Below are 17569 nucleotides of genomic sequence, written 5' to 3' on the forward strand. Positions count from 1 at the left end.
TGCCTCCATTGAGAGAAGAGAATCTCCCAAGGTGAGGATATACCCAGCATGGAGACAGGTCTTTACAGACTGCTCCTGAGTTGGAAAAGTGTCTTCAGTGCCCCATCCTGACTTGCTGTTTATCCTGGTGCAGGATCAGGAAATCTGCTGATGGCTTTTCAGAACACTGCCTTGTGACCAGGCAATGATATGATGAAAGAAAGGAGAAACACCAGGGAAAGAAATATGTGATGTGTGTGTAAGGGAATGACCCCAGCTTCCTGAAGATGTTTTTCCCATTTCTGTGCTCGTCTAACCTCCTGCCCTGATTGCCCAAACAGACACATGGCCCCAGCTGGAACAAAATGGCCCAGATCTACCTTAGTGAATGGATTTGGGCTTATATGCTCCATTGGAAGGATTGATCCATGTAGTTTAAAGAGAGAAAAATTGCCAATGTAGCAAAACCTATCCTTTTCCCTCTGGTACTTTTCCTCTGCCCCTCCTGCTATGTGAACAAAGGAGAGGATTGCTAATTTTTTGGGTGAAAAATACATGGAAGCTAAAACATTAAGGAAAAAAAAACCCAACAAAACAGAAACTGGTTGGATTTTCCACTCCCCTGTGAAGCTGATGTGGGGAAGCTCAGGACAAAGTAGTATTTTTTTTATCAGAAAAAGGACAGGATCTGTCACTGGAAAGAGGACTGAAAAGCTGTAAATATAATGAGGTGAAGGATTGCTGCCGATTTTGTTAGCAGGGCAACGTCAGTAATTAAAGGAAGATCGACACTGTTTGGATTCATGCTAACGATTCACACCACAGCCTGGGGCAGGAATCTGATTTATTAGGCTTCATTCAGGAACAGTGTTGGGCTACAGGGCCCAGCTAAATATCTGCCTCGAGCTGATGTCTTTAGGTCCCAATAGTAAATTAAAGGCTGTAGGATGAAAGGCCAAAAGCCACATAAAAGCTCCAGGCTTGTTGCTTTTCTGCCCCATCCCTGATCTGCACAGGGGCGTGCCAAGGCCCCTTCTCCCTACATCCCAGCTAGGAATGCTGCAAAGCCCCAGCCCTGGAATGAGACTAAAACATTTGTCAGTGTTGGAGATAACTATTCAATGTATCTGAAAGCCCTCCAGCTTTTCTTCCTGAAATTCCTTGTTTCCAACAGCAGTGGTTTTGGGCTTAGCAGACCTGTCTTGGTGGGTTCCCTTAGGAACACGAGCCCCACTGGTTGGGAGGCCTAGTGCAGTGGGAGAGACCTCAGCCATCCACACCTTCACTGTCCCACCAGCTGTCTCATCAGTCACATCCAGTGCTGTGTCCAGTGCCCCATCCAGTATCACCCACACACTTTGCATGAATGTGGCTTCAAGTTCTGCTGCACATCACTGTGTTTCTCCAACTTTAGCTCAGCTTGTGTGTCTTGTCTGCAATGCATCTTCTTGTCTGACGTTCTTGAGCTGAGTTTCCTTCCATCCTTCAAAACCTCCTTTGATAGTGTTTCTTCCCCTTTTTTGGAGACTCTCTTCATCCTCTGGTGCCACTTATTGCTGAACACTGCAGCACTTTGGTTTACATCTAGGCTGAAGGACATACACAGATGGAGACGTGATATCAATTAGTGCATCCAATCTGCACATCTCCTTATGCAAATGAACATGTTATTCCTCACAGCTTTTCAGAAGTCTGGAGAGCTGGATATCCTCATCCTGAGAGTGGGATGTAAGTTGGCAGTGCTCAGACCCTGTATATCCATGTGTGTGAGCACTTCACTTAGGACTCCTTTGGAGAAACACTTAATACAGTCAGAGGAGTTGGAGGTGTGGTCCACCTCCTCATAAGTATTTGTCCAAACAGACAAGAATAATTACACACTGGGAGTGTTGATTTCTCTCTGTTGACTCTAAAGGAGGTGTTAAAAGCACAGAAAGTTTGATGAAGTGGATCACTTTACAAATCTCCCGCTCCCACTGAGATGAAAACTGGAATTCAGACTTTGCCATGGCTTTCAGGTTGTTATTAGGGACAGACGATGTTCAGGCAGGATAAACACATGTGTGCAGATCTTTTAAAATCATCTGTTCATTACAGCCTTGCTCCCTCTGCTAAAATCAACGGTGCTCTCCTATAAGATGGTTGCCGTGTCCTAGTCTACAGATTCCCAAATGAAGCAAGGCCATGTGTCAGAAGCATTTCTCTTGCAGAGCTGAGCTTGTTCAGCATGCAGTGAAAAAGGTGAGAGAGCAGGGAAGCTCCACTCTTGCAGATAACTAAGGCAATGCCATTTACAGGGCATGTGAGGAAGGACAAGAATGGCATCTATTCCAGCAGCCACTCTACTATATGTTCTCAGGGGAGTCCAGTGTCCTTGTAGCCTTTCCTTAGGTTGTACTCAACCTTGGGCTTGCCACAGATGGTTGGAATAGCTTTATGGTCTACTTGGAGAATATTTATTGAGTATTTCGGCTAATGCTTCCTCCTAAGACAAGGGATCTGCTCAACAGACCTGAACTGATGAGCTGTGTGTCTTTTGCCTCAGGCTAGAAATACTTAATATCACATGAAGGGGAACCAAGAGGGATAAGAAAGGGCATGTGTGTGTTTGTGTCTATGTGTATCAGCTTATTTAAAACCTTGTTAAAGAAGATAAACACTCGGATTTAGGACTTTGCTTCCTAGCACCCATATTAACTGAAGGAAGACTGGCAGCTTCTGCAGAGTGCATTCAGTGCAACACTACTATAGAATAGCACCTTTTGCAGGAAATGGGGATGAAAATGCTCTTGTTTTGAGGGTGAATTTCATCTCTCATTGTGGGCTATTAAACTAATGCATCCCCTCTGGAGTTAAGCAGCACATGGGCTGCTCTCCGTTGCAGGCATGGGGGAAGTTACCTGCACAGGGGAGTACAGTGGGCAGAGGAACAGCATCCCTGTGCCCATTGGGAGCATCTGCAGCATGTCCAAGATTTTCCAGAGTGACCACAGGCTAGACAGGGTAACAGCAGTACTGAGAATCCACTGCTGGCAGACTTGGCATGGGGTGTGGTGAGAAGACACAGTGGAGGCTGTGTTGCTGTGCTTTCTCTGATGATGTTCTTCAGCCATGTAGCATGGATCAGTTCCAGAAATTATATCTCTCACTTGCTGGACAGGCGTAATTACCTACCAGTAATTAAGGATTAAGCATTCTGCCCCAAATACCTTATTCCTAGTTCTCTACAGTTGAGCTGTGAGATGAGGCAATAAAACTTCTGGTGGAACATTAGAAAGCAGAGGTAGATAATATATTAAATAGCAGGATGCTATCTGCAGCCTGCAAAGGACAAGAGGGGCTTATGTGAGCCCCTCCTTACTGTCCCCAGTGCAGTCCCACCAGGCTTGTCCATTCCAAGTGTTGACTGGAGCCTAAAAGCTCACACAGAACTGGATTTTGCTGTGGAAGAACAGTGTAGAGCTGGATGTTGAGGCAGGAGGGTGGGAAGAGACATGTGAGCAGCAGGCTGAATTGAAGATGAGCCGACTCATCTCCCAGCCATGGACATGAAGAAGCAGATCACTGCTGTGCCTGGAAGAGGGCTCAGGGCTGGGAGAATGGTCTAGGGATGGGGAGGAGTATGCTGCTGTGCTCTGACTGCTCCTTTGGGCCTTTTATTCCCTGTAAGTGGTACATTCCTTCCAGCTGCTTTTCTGTATAGCTTCTGAGTGACAGGGAAAGTGCCCTAATGTAAACAGATTATCTGTGGTAGCTGAATAAAAATGCTCTTGGCTGCTGCCTTAGGTGCCAGTGTCAAATTTCTGCTCAAACCAAGCTTCATCCACAGCTTTGCTGGGTGGTGAGGGGTTGGGCTGGTCTTTGTAAAGACGTGATGTAATTTGCTTACACCCACAAAGGGTGCAAAGGGGGAAACACATTCTTTGATAATGGCTGTGTTGCTTTATAAAAGATCCTTGGTTTTCCACAGTCCTGTCATTTGAGAGTGGTGAGGTTTGTTGGATTTGCTATTGTGGAAAGGGCCAGTATAGGGTGTTGCTGAGGAAAGGGGAATGTGCTACACAGACTAAGGGGTTGGCCTGGCTAAGTCTGAGATTGCATTTTTCTGGAATAACCAGCACCCTCCAAAGCCAGGAGTATCAAACGCATCCAGGTGGCAGCAAATCTCCTGCTGACTTCTACTGGAAGCTGCAGGGTCTAGTTGGTGCTCCTGATTTTAAAGCAAAACTTGCTTACTTAGAGATTTTACTCGGTCACCCTTCTCAGTACTACTCCCTGCTGCCAGCATTGCCTCGTTTGGGCTCAAATTCATCTCTCTTCAGGCTCCAGCCTTCCTCACACAGCCCTGCATGAGAGATTCTTTGGTGGTGGGCAACCATGTGCTGTGGGTGTGTTCCTTAACTTGAGGGTTTTATCAGAACTTTGAAAGAGGCTGGAGAGACTTGAATCAGCACAAGAAATGTGCTCCTTGGATTCACTCCACAGTCAGCTGTGTAACGCTGGCGCACGCTGCTGGTTGTGATCAGTGCTGTACCATGGTAGCAGTCACAGGAGAAACTGTTTTCAGAAAAGAAGGTGTCTTTGAAAAGGGTCTGGGAACTCTTCCTTAGGCTGTCAGCAACCTAAGGCTTCACCTGCAAAGTCCCTTACATATTAAAATTCCATGTCTCCTGTGCCTGAAGCACCTGTCCAGAACTTAATGGACCTCTCTCCCTGGTAAAATGTCTAGTGGAGCTTCAGTCCCTGCATGGATCTCATGGTTTCCCAAGCTGTGCATGTGTTTCTAACCATACATTGCAGAGACTGGGATAGATTAAATCACATGGCCACACAGAAACAGCCATGAATAGCTCTCATGAGCCCTGACCTCCAGGCTTGGCCTTGTTTGCTGAGCCACATTCAGTCTTGACAAAAAAAAAGAAGTATATTTTCATTGCCTTTAACTACACAACTGTTTAATTTGTCCAGTTGAGGTCTGTATCAGAAGGGAATCCATGGGCTCCCTGGGGTTTTCATACTCATGGCTTGTGGTCTCACAGGCAGGGCAGGGCCTCAGTGTGAAAACAGATTTATTTTTACCTGTATCTATGGACAACAACCAGTGACTGATGCAACTCTAAAAGGCCCTGGTTGCATCTGAGGAGCTTCTTTAGGGTGGATTAGAGCATTTACTAATCATTAGCTATTTTGTCTATTTTTCCTTGTGCAGCAATTGAAAGGCAAGATCCTGGTAAAAGGCAAGAAGCTGAGCAGGCAGGAGGACCCCATAAATGAGAACAACAACCTGGAGGCTGAAGATGTCTCTGATGAAGATGAAGCAGCTGAAATTGAAGATGAATCTGTGAAGACCGAGATACAGCAGAAGGGGAAGGTAAGTAAAAGACGTAACAGTCCTGAAAAGAGGCAGATCTGGAGAGATAGAAAAGTTATAAACAGCATCTTTGCAAGGCTCTGAGGTCCTGCATCAGGAAATCCTGTCTTGTTAGCTTGTCCCATGATTCATGCTGGGAAACCACTTTTTACTTGGATTTTGTAACATACCTAAAGAAATAAACAAAGAAAAGCAATTGAAATATACCTTTAGTATGTTGCTAGCTAAGACAGTTCTCAGTGTGGTTTCCGCTACTCAGTTGGGATTATGTAAGGGTGAATTGTTGAAGTTGCTGGAGCTGGGGATCCTCATGCTTGCTCAGCTTAATGATCTCTGTCCCAAGCACAAACAGAGATCTTGCAGTCAGCCAAGCATGAAGCTTGGCTTCTTCCTCTAAAATGAGGCTGAAAGACCCTGCAGCTGGACAGACCATGTAGCATTTATGGAAGCAGTGGAACAGCACATGTTCAATCTATCTGTCTGGTTTCTAGAAATCTGTTTGTCATGGGAGTATCATTGGGTTTTTTTAGTGCTTTTCTAGTCACATTTTGGGATGTACCTGTACCCTCACTGGCTGTGTATTTCTGACCTGGAGGAGGGAGGAAGGGAAGATCTATGGGGAAAGGGTGGCCAGTTACTAAATCAATTTGTCTGACTATTTCTGGAAGGAAAATGCTGGCCTTTACACCAGTGTTTTGCTCCCTCATGTGAAGAAATTAATTCTTCTAGACTGCAGGTCTTTGTGAAAACCATGTCCCTTACGGAGCAGGTTCATAGGTGATACTGATACATTCAGTTCCACTGATGGCAAAGCTGATTGACATTGCCTCTGGATCTGGTCTGATCTCTGCTTCCCTTTGCTGATTTGCTTACTTTTTGAGGGTCTTACTCGTTTCTCTGAACTGTATAAAATAATGTGTATCATTTTGAAGTCTGTCACTTCCTTTTCTTGCCACTTATGGGAGCTGGTGGCTCTCATTTCACCCTTGCAGCAATGAATGTGGCTGTGGGGTAGAAGGCATCAAAGCACTGTGAGAACTTCCTAGTTCAAGGGAAAAGTAGCCCAAGCTCTGTGGAGCCCAAAACATACTTCTCTTCCCTTGATTTCCAGGTTTGCATGATAGGAACCAGAACAGTATGGAAAAATCATTGCTAAAGCTCTGTTGTGAAGTTTAGCAACTGGAGACAGATGTTGGTGCTGAAATACAAGGGGTCATGCAGAGAGCACAGGGAGGGTATCCCACCAATAAAGAGAATCCTTTTCCACCATCTTTCTGCATAGGGATGCCACTGAGTGTTGGTAGTGTCCATCATTTTCATGTGAAGATGGTGGAGAAGTGCCAGGGGCCCTAGAAAAAACACAATTATTAATTTTGTTAATGACTGCAGAAACTCCCCACAAACCTCTTGTTTTCCTGCTTTTAGAGTGACACCTTGAAGCTGGCCAAGGAGCTGTCAGACACAGTTGTCTACTGCAAGAGTGTCCATTTTGATGGCTTTGAGGACCCCAGCCATCCTCGAGCCTTCTACGAGATGTCATCGTTCACAGAGAGCAAAGCTCTGAAGCTAGCCCAGGAGTCTGGTATGTATGCTGTGCTCTGGAAAAAGGCCATCTTCTGTCCCACTCCCCCATAAGGTGACAGCTAGTGGTGGTTAAGCACAAGGAAAATGCATCCTGAAAGATGTGGGTTATGATCTCTTTGGTCATGCATGTCACTGAGAAACAGGGGGAAAACTTAATATTGTGGAGGCTGTTACCAAGAAGAGCATTTTATACAGGTGATTCCCATTCAACCAGACTGGTTAGGCAGAGGAGCAGTGTATACAGCAGCATCAACCAGAGATAAAAGCAGCCTCCATCACTGAAGGGGCCATTATCTTCTTTGTTCCTTTTTCTGTAGGAAACAGTTTTATTCATCACAACATCAGGCACCTGAGCCGGATCTACCCTGCAGGCTGGAGGACAGACTCTTCCAACTACAACCCCGTTGACTTGTGGAATGTTGGCTGCCAGATTGGTGGGTGTGACTGGGAGGTTGGAGAGGGTCAGCCTGGCTGGGTCACCCATGACCTGGCTATGGAGGGGTTTCAACTGAGGCAGAGGTGTGATATCAAGCCATTTCCAGGAAGAGAGGCTCAGTGGTCACTGGGAGAGATCAGCCCTTCAGCCAATGCTCAGTGACTTTCCGTAGACCATGTTCTGGCTCCCACAAATCCATTAGGAGAGCCTTTTCTGCACATTAGTGTGCACATCCCTGCAATTTCACTGGCAACAGTTATTGCCATTTAACAAAAGAGGAGGGAGCCAGGACTTAGAATCACTTGCTGAGAAGTGTGCTGAAATCTCTGGCAGAGACATAAACCAAACTCAGCTCTCTTGGGCCCTATAGCAAGGCCATAACCATAAAGGGCAAGCTGTGTCCTGAGCTGTTTCCTGTAGTTAAAGCAGTGCATCAGACCTGCTCCTAGGGTGTTGAGGCCCCGATGGTGTAGTGATGTCTCAGAGATTTGATGAAAAAAAGAGTCGCCAGGGCCTGTTAAGTGAATTCTCTTGTAACTCTTATGCAGGAAATCCGGTGCAGTGGTAAATGGGCAAGCTGGTGATTACATGATTTGCTCTTTTGGTGATGCTGGGTGTTGGAGATGTCCCAGTTCTGGCCCAGCCAGACATGAAAGGCTGCAGGTGCAGGACTCCCTGGCCACCAGCCATGTAGACCCACATGGGCTGGATGTGCCTGGCAGCATATGAGCTCACTGTGTCCTGCAGCCCCTGTGGGGGCACAGGTAGCACCCATTGACCTATTTGGCCTCAGGAGAGTCCCCAAGAGGCAACATCAGTTCCCTTAGGGTACACTAAGACCAGACCTGCATGCCTTATCTGACCTGAATTCAGTATGTGGGCAGCCTAAATAAGATTTTTTCAGAAGCCCTGAGTACTTGCAGCTCCCAGTAAAACCAGTATACTGCAGTTATCAAAGTCTTTCTGCAGGTGGAAAAATAGGAGAGTGCTTAAAATGCTTTTGACCTTCAAGCATTCCAGTGTATGGTGAACCCAGGACCAGAAAAAACTGTTGTCTGTCCTAGAGCTGTCTTAGAAATTGCTAAAGGGGTTAGCATCACTCTTGAGAAATGAATGGAGCACTAAGGAGTCGCTGGAGTCCATGTGCAATCCTTGTGTGGTATTAGTGAGACCCATTCACAGTGACTGCTTCTAGATTTGACATCAATGCTTTTAAAATAGGGACAAATTGGGAAAAATACAAGAAATCTGCCTGGTGTTAGACACCAGTGAGGCTTGATCTATTTTGGGCAGGAGACAATAAAGAGTTGATTTGATCACAGCTTCTGTACTCCTTCCTGGGGAGTTCAGACAGTGAGGAGCTCTCTAGTCTAACCAACAGAGGCATTAGTGCCCCTCCAGATGGGAATTGAAAATGGGCAGATTTGGGCTGGAATAGAGGTTTTATAATGAGGCTAAGTAGCCAGAGAAATGATCTGAGAAGGATTTGCTGACTTCACTGCAGGAGAGAACTCCTTCAGCATAGAAATGAATAGGTTTATCTAAAAGATGCAGTTGCTGAAATAGGTGACATAAATTCAGTGCAGGACACTTTTTCATCCTGTGGAAGGCAGGATGGCTGTAATGGCTCCTCCTGTCTCTATTATCTCTGAATGCAAGAATTCCTCAGGGATAACAGGCTGTGAGGATCAGGGTTTTATCACTGCTCTTTGAAGCATGGAAAAGCCAATGTTTATGTCCATGAAGTGCAATTTCATGTGAACAGAATTAGTATAAACAATTCCCATTGATTTATCTGAAAGTGACTGAATTTATTTATTTATGTTGCAGTTGCCCTGAATTTCCAGACAGCAGGCTCAGAAATGGATGTCTACCAGGGTCGGTTCCAGGACAATGGGTTTTCTGGGTATGTCTTAAAGCCAGAATTCCTCCGGGATGAACAAACCAAATTCAATCCAAAATCCATCACAGAAGGAACATGGGGGACAAAGAAGAAGCTTCTGCTTAAAGTAAGAATAGAAGTTGGAAAATGTCTCAATGGCATTCACCTTTGGGTGGGGGTTGTAGGTTATTCCTTCTCCTTCTCCTGGCCCCACCTAGGCAATGCTGTCCTAACCCTACTGATTTCCCACCTCTGGGGTCTCTTATGCACTTTGATCTTCCAGGATCTACTGACATGTTTAATACTGGGCAGGAGCAGAGGTTAATGACAATATTCACTGTCATTACAGAAAACATACAGGCAGATGTGCAATCAGCAGTGACCACTGTTATTCCTAAGTATCATCTAATCACTGTGGGGACAGCTAGAAAAGTTGCCTGTCCCTTAGCCAGCTGGCTGGGCTGGAGCAATGTTCATTAGGTGCTTTGGCTCATGACAACGTCCTCTGAAGGATGTCACAGCACTATCTCTGAAAGACCAGCACTGATTTGTCACAGCAGGTTCTGCACTCCTGGAGAAGGAGAGGGAATTTTCCAGGGAGTCCCCTCTCTTAATGATGTCCTGACTTCTTCCTCTGTTTCCTCCACAGATCATCTCTGGTCAGCAGCTGCCAAAGGTGAACAAAAGCAAAAACTCCATAGTTGATCCTAAGGTAACGATAGAGATCCATGGTGTCCAACAGGATAGCAATAAGAAGCAGACCAAAGTAATTGAAAACAATGGTAAGGAGTTTTCTACAAAGCTGTGTTCCCATGAGACACTAGCCCTTCTGTGTCATGTAGCAGAGTGTTCCTTGCCAGAGGTGCCAGACCTGCCCAGGTGCATGCTAGCCTGCTCACACTAAGCAGATACTTCAGGGGCTGTTGGACTTTGAGGGGTTCTTTTCCCTCTTCTCTCTCTTAAGACTTTTGGAGACAGAACCCCCCTGTAAACAACATCAGCCACCTGAGTTGTTTAGAGGTTGGCTTCCAGATTTCCAGAGCTAGAGCTTTGGAAATGCTCTAGCTCTGTAGTTGGACTTGGGATGCACAGTTCCCCACCAAGATCCTCTCAGAGAAGACTGTGGGGCTGATTTGATCCTGAAAGTGTCACTAACTCACAAAAGATTGAGGACTTTGGAGGTGTCTGTTCAAGCCCCTGCCCAAAGCAGGACCATACTCAAAGTTAACTTAAGTTGCTCAGGGTATTACCTGGATGAATTTTGAATATCTCAAAAGATGGAGGAGTATTTCTCATCAGTCATACATGGCTGTGACCTCCCTCTGAGCAGTGAGGGTCTGAATATTATGGCCTTCTGCACAAACACACACTGTGCTTTTCTGGGTGGAGTAAGAGCCAAGTGCTAGAAAGCCAAAGTATATTTTCCTCCCAGGTAACAATGTTTCCCTTTTCCTCTTTCCTGTTTGAGTAAATCTGGCCTGGCTCCTAAAGCTCACAGCCTTTTCCGTCACCTACAATAGTTTTTATAATGTCTCAAGTGAAAGTTGTGGAGGGAACATTTCAGACCTGCCAGGCCTGTTCCTCAGGGCAACTCAGCACTCCAGCCCTTGGCTGGCTGGAGTGGTACTGGAACCGTGTTGGAGTGATGCTGGAGGGAGTGTTGCCCAATGGAAAGTGAATCAAACAATCAAAACATCCATGTTGGAAAGGGGCAGCTGCAGAGAAGGGAGTGCATTTCATGGGCTGAGGTTTCAGGTGTGTGACCATGCTTCAGCAGCTCACTTGTTTCGATGTTTTACATTTGAACTCGATGGTCTTAAGGGTCTTTTCCATCCTAAATTATTCTGTGGTTCTGTGTTGGTGGGACTGAAGCAAGAGCCATGGGCACAGATCAGGACACAGCAGTATAGTCATAGAGCTCGAGAGGCTGTGGGAACCTGCTGGCTCAGCACCTCTGAGCATCTCATTTTGGCTCTGAGATGATCTGAGGACACCCCACAGATTCCAGTACGGTGAAACCTGCTGTTCCAAAGCCAATTACTTTCCCTCACCTTTCATGGTTTCTGCTCCCGTGGAATCAGCAACACTGGTTGTTTTTTTCCAAGGATGAGGGGAGTTAGTGTCTTATCTGAACAGTCCAGTTGATTTAGTCCTAGAAGAGTCCAAATAAAGTACACTAATGCAGCACAGGTATTTTGCTATGGCATTGTCCACGGGTCCATCTCAGCACCTTCAGGGCCAGCTGAACAATCCCTGTCTCCCACTGAATCACCCACAAACCCTCCATGACCAACAGGGTGCAGGTGACATTTCACTGTCCTTGGTCTCTGCTCTGCAGAGACTGTGCTGATGCAGCAGTTTCCAACAGGATGTCCCCTCCTCCTGTTTGCTTCTGGGGAGTGGTTTATTGAAACTGCACCTGCTATGACCTGGGTAGAGAGCACTGAGCTTGCTCTCCATCTCTCATCTGATGTGACAGTCTCAGTTTTGTTTGCTTTGTGAGTGTAGACCACAAGATCCGTATCTATAACAGAAGCAGGGCTAGTCCAGTTGTCTCAGACACTGCCCTGATACAGGGAAGCATAAGATATTTTGTCCACAGACTTGATGATGCTTTTGTGGTCAGATATACCTCATTAACCTTGTTGCAGATGGGGAAACTGAGACACAGAGTGGTGGCAGATGAATGTACCTTGAGCTATCGGTGAGGCTTAAAGTCCCAGTAGTCTGTCACAACACAAAGGCATAGCTCTCCTCTCTGCTTTCCCCTGGTTTTGGGCTGTAAAAATTTGCAGCTGGTCCAATGGTAACCAAAGACATCCATGTACCAGCCAGTGGAGCCTGTGGATCAGAGCTGAGTCCCCACTTTCCTTCTTCTCACTGCTTTCAAGAACCAAGGGCTGCACTGAGCAAGCTAAGCTGAAGGATTTATTAATTCCAGGTGGCAAATCAGTATCAAATCTGGGAACAAGATTCTCAGCACCTCCTAAGACCCTTGGCCTGGGTCAGATTAGGTTGTCTTCCAGGCAAAGTCTCCATCCATTTGCAAGCACCTCTGACCACCATCCTTACCTGCCAACATCTCTGACCTCCATCCTTGCTTGTGGGCATCTCTGACTTCCTTCCATGTTTGTGAGCAGCTCTGACCTCCATCCTTGTCTGTGTTGCCCAGGCTTTAACCCAAAATGGGATGAAGAGTTTACATTTGACATAGAGATCCCTGCACTTGCTCTGGTCCGGTTTGTGGTGGAAGACTTTGATATGTCAACCAAGAATGACTTCATTGGGCAGTACACCCTTCCCTTCACGAGTCTGAAGCAAGGTAAGGCCCTGCTCCCTGTTCCTCAAAACGACTGAGCCCTTTGGGAAGCTCTGGTGTCCTAGACGAGCAGCCCAGATCCATCACACCTTGAGTCAGAACAGTTTTTTTGGGCAGCCATTAACAGTGTCTCTGGGAAGGGTCCCCCTGGTCACCAGTGGCCTTGGACACCATATGTTACCCATGCTCAAAGCTGTGCCTCCCAGACCTGCCTGTTCTGTGGGATACTGAGGGCAAAATGCTCTGAGACTGAGAGATGTTTTTTGCAGGGTCTGGACAAATGTTAGCAAATACTTTTCCAACCAGGCCAAAGGCCACTTTCCATCTGTGTCTCTGCTTCCAGGTTATCGCCACATCCATCTTCTAACCAAGAATGGAGACCCATACTCCTCCTCCACCCTCTTTGTGTACATCAATATCCAGGACTGTGAGTAGCAGCTCAGCTCTTTCAAGGCACAGTGAACCTCATTACAGACCTAGAAGGAATTCAGCATGTGACGTCTGCCAATGTCAGGGTCCTGTCAATCCCAGCACCTTCCCTGGAGCAGTACATGGTGCTCTGTAGGACCCCTGATGTGAAAGAGCCATCAACCTTCTCCCTTCTGAGTGCTGGAAAATCCTAATGCTGCTGTTGAGATTAATCCTTTTGTACCTGTTTGACCAATCCAGCTGTGGTTTTAGTTCACTTTATTTAGATTTTTTAATTTTGCTTTTAGTGAGAGGATAGAGACTCCTTTTTAGTGAAGTACAGCTCTTGGGTTGGGTTCAGTCAGACATCTGGACAAAACACCTAACATCTGTGCAAGAAAAATTTCACCTCAGCACTGAAATCAGTGGCCAGGTGCCAGGTGACTTCTTGCAACTGCAGGTGTCAGCCATCTCTCACCATATGAAGTCTTAAATGGGGACACGATTCCCCTCTTTTCTGTTACAGATTGAAAAAAAAGCTGCACTACAAAGGCCCACGTTATGTAACTCGACTTTCCTTTTGTGTTGCAATAAAAAATACATGAGCACTACTCTGCCTGTGTGCCTGGCTGTCAGCCAGGTCGCTTTGCATTCAAAGCCTGGCCCTCATCCTGTGAAGGAGAAAGAAGCTGCCGAACGGCAGATTTCCCTCTAACCCAAAGTGAAACCTACTCAAAGGGACCTCAGAGAATTTCTTTTGCCGATGACAGTGGAAATATGCTCGACTGACAGTAGGGCTTTTTCTATTTTAATGCAGTAAAACTTTGTGTTTTTATAGAAAAATGTCATTTTTTTAACACAGAGGAAGTGTTGTAAATGTTAGCTGGTCCCAGTTGCACTGTAGAGGTAACCCAGCACAAGCACACAAGAGTGTTTTGAACAGCAAGGCAGTATTTATGGCAGTGAGTGATTTTTCTCCAAGTACAACTGCAGAGTTAGGGGAATATCGTTGAAATAAAATAATATATATTTTGAAGTGCCAACTATGTTATTAACAATGTGTTAGGCTATTAAAAGTTTTAAAAAAGAACCTGAAAGAGTCCAATTAGTTGTCACTCTGCCTCTTTGTCTTACTTGAATGTAACACACACGAATTTGGAGACAGACCTGCTTAATAACCTATCAGGCTTTCTGGAGCTTTTAACCCCTGGTGGTGGAGAGGATGGGCTTCTACCAAAGAGGTTATTGTCCTTTCAACATACTCAACTCACTCCTCCACCTATTTTGAGTCCAAAATAGCCTGGATTTAGTGATCCTTGGGCCCACTGCAAAGCTGGGTTTCCTTTAGTCCTCCATGGAGTAAGTTATGCTGCAGTAATCATTGCTGGATGCATTGATTTTTCCTCTTCACTGCAATATTGTGAGATGTTGTAAACTGTTGCCAAATTAAATGTGAATTATATCCACACCTCAAAGGCTCATATTGCATTAACAACCAGCAGGTGGAAGAGGGGCAGAGGCCAGTGAGGCAGAGCAGGATGTCCTGAAGTGACCTGGGCTCTCTTAGCTCATGTTTGGGATGGGGCATGTTGTTGGGAATGTTTGAAGGCCAGAGCTGACACATCTGGAACAGGTAAAAACTGCACTGGAACAGGTTTCCTAGAGAAGTTCTGGCTGTTCCATCCCTGGAAATGTTCAAGGCCAGGTTGGATGGGGCTCTGAGGAACCTGATCTAGTGGGAAGTGTCCCTGCCCATGACAGGGGGGTTGGAACTGGGTGATTTTTAAGGTCCCTCCCAAATCATTCTGTGATTCTATTACTCTGTGAAGTCAGATCAGTCTGCTGGATTGGCTGCAAACATTGCATTGTTTGGGTTGCAGGATTAGATTTCAGTTAGATCATTGAGCTAAAGAAGCCCTCACCTGCCTGCTGTGGCCAGTGCTAGAGAAGTGGGGGACAGGGAGTGGGGAGAGGTACAGGGGCAGGACCACACTATGCAGGGCCAGGATGGGCTTACATGGATTATGCAGAGAGGTCAGGTTTTCCTCAGCCTGTTATGTTCTTAAATAAAGGTAGGCAAGATCCATGGGAAGAGAAAACACTCCTCATCAGGTAGGAACATTTAGGGGAAAACTGCTGGAACCAGGAGGGAAAGTAGCTGAGGTGGAAATGGGATGGAGCAGAGCATGATGGGCCATGCTGCAAGGTCCTCTCGCCAAAGGAAGGGACATGGTCCATTCAGTTATCGAAGGACCACATCTTTAGAAAATGCTGGAGCCCCACACTAGGGAAGGGCTGTGAGGAAAAGAGCAGCAGAAACAGGACTTGGTCCACCAGACATCACAACAAAGTGACAAATGGCATGGAAGGGAGGATGTGAGTGAGGATCTTTCCTTTAGAAATCAGAGGCAGAGTATTTTTACTCTCCCATGAGAAGAGAAGAGCAGCAGCAGTTTCCATCAGTCTCAAATATCAAAAGGATCTATGATCTGTAAAATCACATGCTAGTTTCCATGTGCTGGCAGGAGCACTCCACTCGTGTTGGTGAGCATCATGGCCACGGGAATTAAAGCAATTTGTAGCAAACTGGCCTAACCTCACTAATCTGACTATGTTTTGGCTGGACATCACTTGAATGCACAATGCTTGTTAGGCCCATGGTCAGGGCTGGTAGGTGGCATTGCTGCCTCCTGTTGAGGAGCACATGCAACTCCTTAATTTGGGAGCTCACAGGAGTGTGCTGCAGCAGGGTGAGGCAAATATTGCTGCTTCCAGCAGTGGCAATAGAGGCTGAAACAGGGATAATGTGCACTGCTTCTCATGTGAACACAACAGAAGCAATCATACAGGTAATTTGGCTGATTTGCATCTCTGCTTGATGCTTGATTTACCCTCACAGGGGGTTTCAATGACTTGTGGGTTGGACCTTCAAGTAGAAGTGGGCTGAAATGGTAGCAGGAACATGGAGGAAATGATGTGTTTGGGGCTTATCTGAAGTAACTACCAATTTTTAAACACAAATATCTGTCCAGAAGACCCCATCATCTGGAGGTCCTTGCTCCAGCCCAGCCAGATGATGACGCTTCAGCATGATGATGTGGTCCTGGGTGTTGAGTGAGAACTCTTTGCTCCTCAGTCAACAGCTGCTGGCAGCTCCTCAGCTCCATCCACACAGCCCTGCAGCAGGGTGGGCAGTCAGACCAACTGCTGAACAGTCAAGCACCCCTTTTCATGGGTAATGGGCATCAGGAGCAGCATACATGGGCACAGGGAGACAAATGGTCCCAGCTATGTGGTGTTTGGGAACAGAAGGGGTCCCACCTCCTCAGTTTGTTTTTTTCTTTTCCAAAAAATCAAAAATTCCATTAAAGACCGGGTGTTTGGAGGACCTGTGGCCCTGCAGAGCTTTTACCTACTGCCATCCTGCCCCACACACTGATGAAGGACACTTAGAGTGGTGCTGCTGGCTGTTTATTTGGAATCACTGATCAGGCTGGAAATGCAGTAAAGCTGCAAAACCACATTGTCTGAGTTTTTAAACATAGGGGTTTCTTCCTTTAGTTTCCAGTTGTATCCCTTAATCACTGATTGCTCACATTTCTCCCTGCCCTCCCCAGTCTGACTGAACTCACAGTGTGGAATACACACTCTCAGCCCCATGGACATCATAGGGATGGAGCCCTGATAAAACCTTTGGTAGGACATGCTCTGCCTCAGGTCATACTCAAACCCCTGCTGGCTTCTTCAAGCCTTGGTCTGTGGGCAGGTGGGCTCCTACATTCACCTGGTCATTCTCAGGGAGGCCAGGTAAGATTGTAGATGCCATCTGAATGAGAAAAAGAATAGGTAGAGTCTTGTCTGGCAGTCAAAATCAACAGCAGTGTCTAATCCTTAGTCTCAACATCATCTTGAAATACATCAGCTTATAAATATGTTCTTAATAAGTGCTTTTTTTTCCAAGCCAGGTTCTCATGTGTTTTACCTGCCCTGGGCTATGCATGTTAGTCTACAACTGATTCATGCTGTTCTTTGGCAAGTTTTAATATAAGGTGAGAAGGTGCAGAACTGTCTGGTGCCATTCCACAGACCACTCCATTGCACAACTGGCTACTCCATTACCTTTTTTCCTACCTCAAGGCTCCCCCTCTGTCCTCCTAGGGCTTCCCCCTCCTCTCTCCTCCAGCATTTACATAGCAGCTGAAAATGGCCTAATTTTAAACTTCTACAAATGAAGAAAGATTATGACCTTGTGCACATGGCAATTTGCAAAAGGGAGAGGAAAGAAGAGGCTACAGTACGGTTGTGTGGCACACACTTGTCTTCGTGGCTATCAGCAATAAAGTCTCAGAAAGAGGCAAAAACATCCTGTCAAGTTGTTCCTGAAAAAGGTTTTGCCTCCTGGGGTTCAGGGTTTGCAGGGAGAAAGGAGTCATCCCTGAACAGTGGTTGCTAGAATAACTGCGTTGGAGCTGGGCCTGATTGGATGTCGGGTTGGGTTCACTGAGCAAATGCCTGTAATTCTTCCCTGCAGCTCCTAAGAGAGCGAGGGTTGGTCCTAGAGTCACTGGATGCTGGATGGCCCCTGCAGTC

General features: G+C 46.2%; 1 protein-coding gene across 1 annotated transcript in view; it reads left to right on the forward strand.

The window, feature by feature from the left end:
• Window positions 1-13607, forward strand: part of PLCD1 (phospholipase C, delta 1) — a 44711-nt gene extending 31104 nt beyond the window's left edge. The window contains exons 9-15 of the mRNA XM_009079609.1: window positions 5189-5350; window positions 6776-6932; window positions 7252-7368; window positions 9201-9379; window positions 9902-10034; window positions 12425-12574; window positions 12915-13607. Coding sequence (XP_009077857.1) covers window positions 5189-5350; window positions 6776-6932; window positions 7252-7368; window positions 9201-9379; window positions 9902-10034; window positions 12425-12574; window positions 12915-13006 — 990 coding nt within the window. The 3' untranslated portion in view covers window positions 13007-13607. The remainder of the gene's footprint in view (window positions 1-5188; window positions 5351-6775; window positions 6933-7251; window positions 7369-9200; window positions 9380-9901; window positions 10035-12424; window positions 12575-12914) is intronic.
• The last annotated feature ends 3962 nt before the right edge of the window (window positions 13608-17569 follow it).

The sequence above is a fragment of the Acanthisitta chloris genome, unplaced genomic scaffold, assembly GCF_000695815.1.
Source record: "Acanthisitta chloris isolate BGI_N310 unplaced genomic scaffold, ASM69581v1 scaffold1548, whole genome shotgun sequence".
Taxonomy (NCBI): Eukaryota; Metazoa; Chordata; class Aves; order Passeriformes; family Acanthisittidae; genus Acanthisitta; species Acanthisitta chloris.